General features: G+C 33.0%; 1 protein-coding gene across 13 annotated transcripts in view; it reads right to left on the bottom strand.

Moving 5' to 3' along the window:
* CPED1 (cadherin like and PC-esterase domain containing 1) overlaps positions 1 to 12,103 on the bottom strand; it is a 290,477-nt gene that overhangs the window by 145,427 nt on the left and 132,947 nt on the right. For all 13 annotated transcript variants that reach the window (XM_058297272.2, XM_058297280.1, XM_058297277.2 and 10 more), the window contains 5 exons: positions 5,812 to 5,954; positions 5,139 to 5,211; positions 3,373 to 3,540; positions 2,087 to 2,191; positions 358 to 527 (listed from right to left, as the gene is read on the bottom strand). In XM_058297272.2, the coding sequence (XP_058153255.1) occupies positions 358 to 527; positions 2,087 to 2,191; positions 3,373 to 3,540; positions 5,139 to 5,211; positions 5,812 to 5,954 (659 nt within the window). The remainder of the gene's footprint in view (positions 1 to 357; positions 528 to 2,086; positions 2,192 to 3,372; positions 3,541 to 5,138; positions 5,212 to 5,811; positions 5,955 to 12,103) is intronic.

The following is a 12,103-nucleotide window of genomic DNA, read 5'->3' as shown; positions in this document are numbered from 1 at the left end:
CTCCACACTGACTGATGGTTTATAAAACAAATCTCACCTAATTCTTTCTCTCTAATGTTCCAGCAATTCAAGGATATATATTATGGGATGAAACTATATTGAAACTTTTAATTTTAAGCATTATTTTATGGTGGAGTCAGGTCCTGTTGGTTTAAACAACTGTTGGATATATTTTTGTTAGTGTTTGAAGACCACTAGAATCATTATGGTTTCAATCCTTTAAAGCAGTTCATTTTTCAGAGCATGAATTTTTGGACACATTTCTTTTTGTTGCTTTCTTTAATGTAATCTTTTGAAATCAATCTTTACATGAGAGAATTTTTTGGATTGTGTATCCCAAATTTGTGGCTATCTTACCATTCCAGTGGACGTAGCTGTGCTTTTTTATTCATGAGTTGAAATTGTTGAAATACATTTAAAAGAGACCAGTACTGAGTCAGGACTGAACCAGGTTTTTCTATAGGATTTGCCATATCATAAAATTCATGCATCAAAGATTGACTCCCAAGAGTAGTAGATGGAAAGAGCTGCAATAGAATATTTGAAGACAAAATATCAGAAAAAGTTATGGAAAATAAATTAAACTGTAGTATTACTCGGGAAGATTTTATATCTACTCAGATATTTAAACATCTGATATAAATGTAAAAATAACCATTGGTCAGTACCATAATTTAATTTTCTGTGCAGTTGTCAAAGTAAATGTATATTCTGTATAAGAAACTACTTTTGCAGGTGATTATATTTTCAAATGTAGTGTTTTCTTTCTCTTGCTATTTAAGAGTAATGGATTTCTCCTTACTGCTATACATATCTGGAAACAGCTAAGTAACTGAATATGAGTCAGAGAACAAGAAGAATGATAAAAAAAATCCTCCTGGATTAGAAGTGAGTTATGTCAGGATAAGAAATATTAATCTCACTCTTCCCCCAAATCAGTGGTTATCCTCTTTCTACACCAGGAAATTGGGGTTTGGCCATTTCCTTATAAAATAACTCTTTCATTCTTCCTCACAGTATGCTGAGAGATGTTCTCTACAATGTCTTAAATTATGAATTCCTGAAGGGTGAGCACAGTTCTCTGTCATTATTTTTGTAAATTATTGGGCCAAACTGTCCATAAATGTAATACCCAATATATCAGAATGAACTAAAATGACTGTATGTCGATTAAGTTTTCTTTGGGGCAATAAACTTACTTTGGACCCTCCAAAGTATGGGGCTAAATTAAAAACAATTTATAAGTTTTTATAAAATTATATAAGGTGTCAAATATTCCTTAGTTAACTTAGTAAATCGATCATTGCTTATAAAAAGTAGCATATGCAAATATAGATTTTATTAAATTAGAAACTTAATATTTGAGTCAAAAAGTTTAATAATCATGGATTTTTAAAAATGCTATTTAAAAATATTTTGTATGAATAAACTTTAGATGGAAAATAACAAACTCACTATAGTTCATCTACATATGCTGCAAAACTGGAAGCAAAGCAAGTACTAAGTATGCACACTCATATGTAATCAGTTGTCCTTTGATATTGACCAATAAATTTTAAAAACTCAAGAAAATGCATAAAAGAGAAAATAAGTGCTATTTATTTTTTGCAGACGGAAACCAACTGGTTAAAATTATTATAATTACTTACGTTTTCTTTCTTTGAAGTTTTCTATAAAATTTAAATAGTTTTCTAAAATATGTTCAGTTGAATTCGAACTTACATAAACGAAAAGAGCAGAAGCAGAAATAAATTTTGTTACATGGTAAATGTCCCAAAGATAAAAGGAAAACTTCTTTTGAAAAATGTTGACATTTTCTCCTTGAGAACTGTCAAACTCTGGCAGCTATACTAATCCCATACTCTTCTACCTTAACATGCCAGGTATTATTTGTAACTGTTAAATAAAACACAGAGATCCTACTCATCATAGTATTCAGATCTCGGAAGAGAGGAAAGAAGTTTACAAAGATTTTTATTTCTTAAAGGAATATCTTCATTTAGCTTGAGGTCAAAAGCAAGTAGTTTATGGCTGATCTAGTAGAGCCTAAGGAATCAAGAGCAATCAAATATCACTGTTGTTTTACCAGTTGGAATTGCCCCAGATTTCCAAGTTCCTTTATGAAAGTCATAATTGAGTTAATCTCCTCTAAAGACAAGCATTGATTTAGTTCCTTTTTATAGTTTTCATCCTGTATTAGGGGGAAAAAAAAACTTTTAAGCAATTGCTACTAAGTCAAACCATGTTTAGCCCAATTACCTCCCACTTTCTAAACCAATCAAATTTTAATCTCTGTAAATACAGATGAGCTAATTAATGCTAAACAATACACAGTAACTTATTCTTGTCACAAGGCACATCCCAATATAAGAAAAGTTCGTATTGATGAGGACCCGAATGAAACAACTCAATGGTGCTTTGGTAAAGAGGCTGGGAAATGAGCACAGGAAGGTAGAAGTTGTTTAACAATCAGTTTGGGAATGCAGGAGGAATCTCCTTTGGCCTCCAAGGCAGTAGAGATCAGAGCAGCAAATGGACATTTACATGTGAACTTCATATATGGGTCATTACCATTTTGGAGTTTAATGGATTTTGTAAACACACCTTGCCCATATTTCCTCCACACCCGTTTTTTTCTAATGCTTCCCTGGTATTAGAAGGTGTATATGTTACCATTTTTTTTTTCAGCTGGGAACAGTCCTAATGATTTTTATGACAACTCATTCTCCAAAGAAAGAAATCAGAGAACTAGAAGACCAAATCAACAAAATCATACGAAAAAAACAGTCTATAAGGTCACTTTATATCTCTCTAAAACATTTCCATTGAATATCAAGTTCTGTTTGCAAAACTGTTCACATGCTACTTTTCCAGATACTTTAAATCGCTGCAAATATGGGCTTTAAAACAGAAAAATATCTAGGGAACACTACTATATTTGGTTGGTAAACTGTAAATTTTTTTGATGTATAGGGAAAACTTATGCTAATATGCACCCCTGAAAAAGAGTAAGAGTAATCCGCATTTGACCAAACATGTTAACCTGATGTAATATGAATAGTAACCACTAATATTTGAGACTGCTTTCATAAAGTTCTAACATTCCTTATAAAGCATTCTATAATATATATAATTAATCATATCTACTGCTTTACCTTATTTTCAACCCATAATTTCATCATAATCAATCACTCACATATTTAGTTCATACACAAATGTTATTGGCCCTTAAGTCAGCAGAATATTAAGAGGTGCAATATAATGAATACCAACTAATTTCAAATAATTAAGTAGCTTAACTGTATAATAAAGAAAATGGTACCTTCTAAAGAATGACATGAAATGAGAAATAATTCACAAATACGCACTTACCTTAAATACACCTGATCTGTAAAATCTCTGAAACATTTTAGAAAATATGGATAGTGAAGATTCATTAGAGAAGAGAAAATTAAAAGTGTCTTTTAAAAGGAATTCTTCTGTATTTTGGTCCTCAAAATCCATATTATCATCATCTTGAACTTTTAAATGTTCATGCACCTTTGAAAAAGTAAAAGCACAGCAAAGATTTCTCATTTATATTCTTTTAATACAGTGGAATTACTTCCAAAACCTGATTTATTTCCTGTGGACTGTAGATCAGAACTGACATCTAGTGGTCTTTTTGGAGGTCAGCAATTGTATAAATACAAGTAATGCTGTTCTTTGAAAGCTAAAATTCTCTAACATGTAAGAACATTAATGCATCATAAAGCCACATTCATTTACCTTAAAACCTTTTCTCTATTACTGAAGAATTTGTATTCATCAAAGATAGTACCTTTTTCTGGACAATAAATTTTTAAAAGCATAATAGAAGCTATTAGATATGAATGTAAAATAATGAATAAATAACCATTAAAAGAAGAGATTTATAAGCTTCAAAATTTTATGGATAAATCTTTGAGCTATTCAACTGAATGTCTGGGTTATATATAGTAAAATCAGTCTCTCTGTATGATAGTTTGAGAACAAGTCAATGCAACATGAAGTTGAATTTTGGCTACAACATAATTTTATTTTTTCCTCTTTCCTTCTTCCTAACCCATATTCCAAGATACAGCTTTCTAAAGACTAATTCAATCTTTTTTCATCTTCTTGCCTCTAAGGGCTATTTTAGATTACAAATATGTTGGGGACTGTATTCAGAAGAAACTGATTTGATTTAAGAGGGGAAAAAAACCTTAATTAAATAGCAAATAAAAGCAACACCCTTCAATTTATACATATTGATAGTAGAAACATATATCTTAAAAATTCCTATAGCCTTTTTTTTAAGATTTATTTTTTATTTATTCCCGCCCCCCACCTCTCCAATTGTCTGTTCTCTGTGTCCATTTGCTGCACATTCCTCTGTGACGGCTTCTATCCTTATCAGCGGCACCAGGAATCTGTGTTTCTTTTTTTGTTGTTGCATCTCCGTGTGTGCAGCGCCATTCTTGGGCAGGCTGCACTTTCTTTCCCGCTGCGCGGCTCTCCTTACGGGGTGCACTCATTGCACGTGGAGCTCCCCTAAACGGGCGACACCCCTGCATGGCAGGGCACTCCTTGCACGCATCAGCACTGCATATGGGCCAGCTCCACATGGGTCAAGGAGGCCCAGGGTTTGAATCACGGACCTCCTATATGGTAGGCAGATGCCCTATCCATTGGGCCAAGTCCGCTTCCCCTTATGGCTTTTTAATTAAAATATAGACCAATTTAAAACTAGATATCTAAATGTAAAGAATAAATGAGTTGTCTTTTATAAAACTATGTAAAGAAGCTAGGTAATTTTGTATTTACTATTTTCTACATGTCTTCTTTGCAACATTAACACATACTATGTTGAATACTACATTTATTTCACAAATAGTGGTTAAACCACCAAAATTTCATGTTTACTCTGAAGGGATAAGTAATGGGGATGGGAATACAAATCATAGATCCTGTACATACTAATTTCCTAAAACACAGTAAATATAGCGCAGTGATGGCTTGGCTGCAAGTTGCCATTTTCTGATTGCTATGACTAAAAACAATCTGCCCCCGCTACACACACACACATCTTTGAGCAAAGCATGAAAGCTCAAACCATATGTAGTCTTTGACATACTCACCTGGAGAACTACAGGGTACCTGAAACTGCCATAACCAATATCAAAAGTTAAAAGTTGAAAACATAATCTGCATCTGAAGTAAAAACACAAGGTAACATAATATACTCTATGTACATTTACTCTATTATTTGGTATGATGTTATTAAGCATTACTACAGTTAGTTTGCAATATTTGCACTAAATAAAAAGGGCAGTGGCTTGGATAATCGAAAATTAGACATAATTTATTTTTGGATTTGGAATCTGTTTTTTTCCTTACAGAAAACATAAATGCATTAAAATATTCATAACACATTATAATTAGCAATGATTTTTCTCCATGAAAATCTAAATAAGGAGAAGAAAACTACGCACTCCTACATGCTAGGCATTCTAATTTACATACAAAGTATAACAAAGCTTAAATTGAGGCAGCCCCTTTTTTTGCGTTATTAGATTTAACATTTCCATATGACAAAGGCAATAACAAATTATATTAAAGAAAACTGAGGTACTGAGTTTTGTTAATATAGATCATTACTTTCTCTGTATTATTAAAACAGTGGAATATTTGAGAACAAAATTAATTATGTATAAGAAAATTATTTCTAATAGTCGATGCAAAGATTTTGTTAACCATCAATTTTTGGAAGGTAAGTTTTCTTTTTTCTTTAACGTTTATATTTATTTTTACCTATCAAAGGTCTTTGGTCCCAGAGTAGATCTTTCACTGAATGCTTCAGCTGCTAGCAGGAGTTTGCTTATGGCTTCCTTCATATTATCAAAAGCCTGAAGAGGTGAACTGGCCCCTAGGAATGTCTCAAAAAATGTTTGAAGCTGTGAAGAAAGTAAAGGATTCATATGGTGAAATGAAAATTTGTCCTTGTCATTTCAAAGCTGACCAATTTGAAGGACTTCTTTAGGTTATTTCTCCTTACACATTTAAAAAATTTAAATTAAACAGCAAAGTATGATTGTCTGAGATAGACATACATACATGTTGAAATAATAAGTTTTAAATATCTTGTAATTTAAATTTTTCTACAGGTGCTCACTCCATTCCCCACTCTCTCCCCACCCCACCCCCAGCATTTCATGACATCTAATTATGGAAAGTGCATAGAGATATAATTGGGCTTGCTTCAGAATTCCCAAATTTAGGTTGTGACTCTACTAAACAGGTGAACCTCAACTTGCCACTTGTTCAAATAGGGTACCCTCCTCTCTGAACCAGGGATAATATATGGCAACGAGATAGTTTTGAAGCCAAAATTGGAAGCCACTGTAAAATATTCAATTCAAACCTTCATTGTTTTATTTTTTCCCCCCACTATTATCACTTTTCTGTATATCAGAACAAAAATAACAATGTCAAAGTGGCTTATTTAATTCCTTTTGCTATGGGAGATCTAGCCAATTAGAGAACAATCTAAGAGAATCCCAGTGTCCTCCTAAAATTTTAATTTCAGGTTTAACATGGATAGAGAGGATTACAAAAGGGGGGAATGAAGCTCAGTTTTATGTCTTATTAGAAACAATATAATTGGTATCAGAAACGACTTTCATTTGGTTGAATATTAAAAAGCAACCACAATAAAACTACCTCTTGAAGATATTTAGCATAAAAGTTCAAGTCAAAAAATTTTTTAAAGTATAAAACAAATCTCATATTGATACATAGACTTTCTATGGATAAACATTCTTTAAAAGATGAAGAACAAATAATATTTTTTGTAAAAACATGCAGCAGGGATTTTACAAATGTTTTTGGAAGAACAAACTAAATCTGTCTGAGCTGTATAACACTGCAAAGTGAGAAACTTTTTTTGTTGTTGTTGCTCTGATAATAAGGGGTTGAGATTGGCACACAAGTTGCCTGAGGGAAATGGTAAACGTATCTTTAAAATACACAAACAAAATTCCCACAAGAGAAACAAATATGGACTTTATAAACCTCAGCTGAAAAACAGAAACCCATTGAGTTGTACACTTTAAGACCTTAAAGAAAACATCATTAGCATTTGGCCATTGGGATGTTTTTCCATTTCACACACACAAAAAGAATGTAATAATTGTATGATCAGAAGAAAACAAATTAATACTAACACCAAAAATGTTAACACTTGAGTCAAATTAGAGTAATATTATCCTTTTTTCCAAATAAAAGTAATTCCTCATATTATGTAGAAAGGGTTATTAATGATATTATTACCATTTCCCATTTTAATGTTTCATGAGTGTCACAGAGGTTAAGGTTAATAATATTAGATGGACATGGGTGTATGTGGGCCATAAAAGATCTATAAAATTGATTACTGTGTCCTCCATGGGGAAGAATAATCAGGAAATTAATGTTTTAAGGTCATATTTATTCTTCTACTCTAGAAATAATTATTTTAATTTCTGAATGTATCTCTGAACAGTCAATACAGGATGCCACTACATTGATTCAGTTACATTTGATTCAACTCTTAGTGAGCATCCTGCCATGTGCTCTGTGCTCCTGCACTGTGCTCTGTGCTTTGGATGACAAAGTGCATAGCACAGTGAAAATACTATAGACTCTAGAGGCAAAAAAGGTTCATCTCTGGCTCTGTGCCCATTACTGTTAAGTTATAAGGCCTTGTGGGATTAATTGCAGTACCTCTTTCATAGAGGTATTGCTAAGAGTAAGTGAGAGAATGCACATAAGGCACACCACTCCTTGGTACCTTAGTTCTCAGTACATGTTAGTATTCTTTTTTTACTAAATAAAACAAAACAAGTCCAAAGCCATGAAAAAGATTGCAATTAAAGTGGTGGTTGAACCCAGAGTCTCATAATGCATGATGTGGAAAATCAAAACTGCCCTGGGGAATTCAGACATAATTTGCAATACTACTAACTGGGGAAAAACTTTTTAAAAAATATTAGTCTATAAATTGAAATGTTTAATAAAGAGAGAATATCAAGGTATGATGGTTGAATGGACCCTTCTAGCAGTGTGTCCTCCAAAAAAAAAGTGAAAGAGGAGAATTGAAGGACTCAAATAATTGACTTTTCTCCTATTTCCCTTAGAACTCAGCCTGCTGAGAGAGGCCAACATCAGCCAAAAATCGTGAAGGTGAAGAAACAGAACATCACTGCATTTATAAACAGAGGAGTAAAGCAAGGAGAGAGAAATGACAATCAAAAAGCCAAACTCAAAAGGAGGTACTTGTCTTATTTTTGTATTAGTTCTGTTTCCAATTTTGTCTCCAAAAGTGTTTGCATGTATCTCATTTTATGTATTTCATTTGCATTAAGGCCTTCAAATAATAGAAAATTCTTGATGGCAGGTATCTTCTATTTAATGTATTTAGTGTAGTGACAGGCAAACTCCATATGCCAGAAATGGAAGTAAAGTCATGGAAATGCTTAGTAGGTTTTTTTTTTTAATCATCAACTTTAATTAGCCAAAAGTCCTCAACTGCCAGTATCTGCAGAAGACTTCTATCCATACTTGTAATTAAATTCACAAATTCACAGACCACATGGAAAACTTTTTTTGAGTATCTGGTGATGTTAAAATTTATTACTTTAATTGCATTTCCTTGGTCAAATTACTTGAGTTCTGTTTGCTTCAGTGTCCTCAGATGAAGAAAGAGAAAACTGTGTTTAATGACCTTGTCAGACAATGCCATGCCTGAAATTATTTGATATTAATGCATAAAAAGGCCCCATAGTTCCTTGCAATAATATTGAACACTTGACATATTGGTCTCTTTTCTTTTTTAAAAAAATTTATTTATTGAAGTATATCATGCATACATAAACATGCATAAACAATAAGTGTATAATAATAGTTGTGAACTTACAAAACAAACATATATAACATCATACAGGACTCTCATAACTCACCCAACCACCAATAACTTGCATTGTTGTTAAACCTTTTTAACTAACAATTAAAGAGCATTGTCAAAATATTACTACTAAACAAAGTATCTTTCCCCAACCAATCCTATTATTATTATCTTTATATCATTTATATATGAACATACATAAACAAGTGTATAGTAAAAGTTGTGAACTTACAAAGCAAACATGCATAACATCATACAGGGGTCCCATACATCAACCCTCCACCAACACCTTGCATTGCCATGAGACCTTTTTTTTACAAATTATGAAAGAATATTGTCAAAATCTTACTACTAATCATAGTCCTTATCTCACATTTGGTGTGTTTTCCCCCTAATCCACCCTATTATTATTTTTTACATATATTTTTTATGACAGAAGTTGTAAACTTATAAAACAATCATGCATATGTGCAGAATTCCCAAACAACACCCTTCCATCAACACACCACAATGCGGTGTGTCATTTGCTACAGATAAAATAATATCATCTGATTGTTACCATGTCCATAGTGTACATTTGGCTCACATTTTCCATACTGCCTCAGTATCAACACAGTACATCTTTCACATAGATGCAAGAATATTATATTATTACTACTAACCACAGTCCATAGGTCACTCCAGCTGTATTTTTCCCATGCTTCTCCACATTCCCAACACCCTGCATAGTGATTAGTGCATTTAGTGATATACACAAAGGACACTCTTGCATCTGTACCATCAACTACAATTCTCATCCACCTCTTGGTTTACTGTGCTATCAATTCCTAGATTATTCTCTAGCATTCTGTCAATTGGCATTTACATAACTAGACTACCAATTTCAGTCACATCACCATTTTAAACTAGCTGTTACTCACTGTGTGTTACCATCTACTCTACACATTTCCACAGTTTTACAGTAAAGTTAATTAAAACTTCTACATACATTAAACATCAGTAGTCTACTCAGTCCTCCTCTTATCTCCTTTAAGAATCCACCACCTACCACCAGGTCTTGAAGATACTTTCCAATAATTTCTTCTAGAAGTTTTATGGTTCTTGCTTTTTACTTTTTTGATCCATTTTGAGTTAATTTTTGGATAAGGTATGAGATAGGGGTCCTCTTTCATTCTTTCAGCTTTGGATATCCAATTCTTTCAGTACCATTTGTTGAATGGATTGTTCTGCCTGAGCTGTGTGAGTTTGATAGGCTAGTAAAAAATCACTTGACCATACCTGTGAGGGTCTGGTTTTGAACCATAAATTTGGTTCCTTTGGTCTATTGTGTCTGTCTTTAGGCCAGTACCATGCTGTTTTTACCACTATAGGTAGGTATTATGATTTAAAGTCTGGAGATGAGGGTCACTTTTTCTTTTTATAATGGTTCTGGCTATTGAGGACTCCTTACCCTTCCAAATAAATTTAATGATCATGTTTTCAATTTTTTCTTTAATGCTGGTGGAATTTTTATTGGGATTGCATTAAATATGTATATCAGTTTGTGTAAAATTGACATCTTAATGATATTTAGTCTTCCAATCCATGAGCATGGAATGTTCTTCCAGTTATTTAGGCCTTTTTAATTTGTTTTAACATTGACTTGCAGTTTTTTTTAATACAAGTGCTTTACATCATTGGTTAAGTTTATTCCTGACTATTTGAGTTTTATCTGTCATATTTTATTTTCACCACTCTTTTGATACTTTGTTAATTTTATTGATGTAATTATCATTCCTAGACTCTCTTTCAGGTCCCTCTCTCTTGTCTTTTCTTTTCAGGCTCTAGCACACCCTTCAGTATTTCCTGAAAATCTGGTCTCTTGCTTAGAAATTCTCTCAGTTTCTGTTTATCTGTGAATATTCTAATTTTGCCCTCATTTTTGAAAGACAGTCTTGCTGGATATAAGATTCTTGGCTGGAAGTTTTTCTCTTGCAGTATCTTAAATATATCAGACCACTGTCTTCTTGGCTCCATGGTTTCTGGTGAGAAATCAGCACTTAATCTTATTAGATATCCCTTATATGCTAGCATTGCTTTTCTCTTGCTGTTCTCAGAATTCTCTCTTTGTCTTTGGCATTTGACATTCTGATGAGTATGTGTCTTTGAGTTGGTCTACTTGGATTTTTTCGGATGGGAGTACATTGTACTTCTTGAACAGGGATATCTATGTCCTTCAGTAGGGTTGGAAAATTTTCTACCATTATTTCTTCAAATACTCCTGCCCCTTTTACTTTCTCTTCTCCTTCTGGGACACCCATGACACATATGTTTGCATATATTTTGCTGTCATTTAGTTCCCTGAGACCTTGTTCAATTTTTTTCCATTCTTTTCTTCATCTGTTCTTTTATATGTTCACTTTCAGAGGCCATTTCTTCAAGCTCACCAATCCTTTCTTCTGCCTCCTCAAATCTGCTACTATATGATTCCAATGTTTTTAAAATTTCATTTATTGCACCTTTCATTCCCTTAAGATCTGCTATTTTTCTATGTATTCTTTCAAATCCTTCTTTGTGCTCATCCAATGTCTTCTTAGTATCCTTAATCTCTTCAGCCATCTCATTGAATTTATTAAGGAGATTTGTTTGAACATCTATAATTAGTTGTCTCAACTCCTTTATGTCACCTGGAGGCTTATCTTGTTTCTTTAAATTGGGCCATAGCTTCCTGTTTCTTGGTGTAGATTGTAATTTTTTATTGGTGTCTTCGCATCAGGCTTACTAGAGTAATTTTTCTGGGTGCAGAGCACCTTTTTTTCTTTAGTTTATAGCTTCTTATCCTTTCTCCCTTGCTGGTTGTGCAGTTGGAGCCAAGCATATAGTTGGTGCTGTAAGCTGTGGAGGCTCAATATGTATTCATCAATTGTAACAAATGTACCACACTACTGAAGGATGTTGTTGATGTGGGGAAGTGTGGGAGGGGGAGGAGGTGGGGAATATGGGAATTGCCTATATTTTTCATGCAGCATTTATGTAAACTAAAACTTCTTTAAAAATAAAAAAAATTATTATTAAAAAAAAGCCACAAAAATCTCAAAACGCATTATGGGCAGTAGCTTTCTTCATTCAAGTACAAATACCTGAAGGTGAAACTTTGCTGTTAATTTAAAACAATTAAGACAC

Source organism: Dasypus novemcinctus, chromosome 5 (assembly GCF_030445035.2).
Source record: "Dasypus novemcinctus isolate mDasNov1 chromosome 5, mDasNov1.1.hap2, whole genome shotgun sequence".
NCBI lineage: Eukaryota > Metazoa > Chordata > Mammalia > Cingulata > Dasypodidae > Dasypus > Dasypus novemcinctus.
Note: the sequence above shows the minus strand (reverse complement) of the source record. Positions and strands in the feature narration are given on the sequence as shown.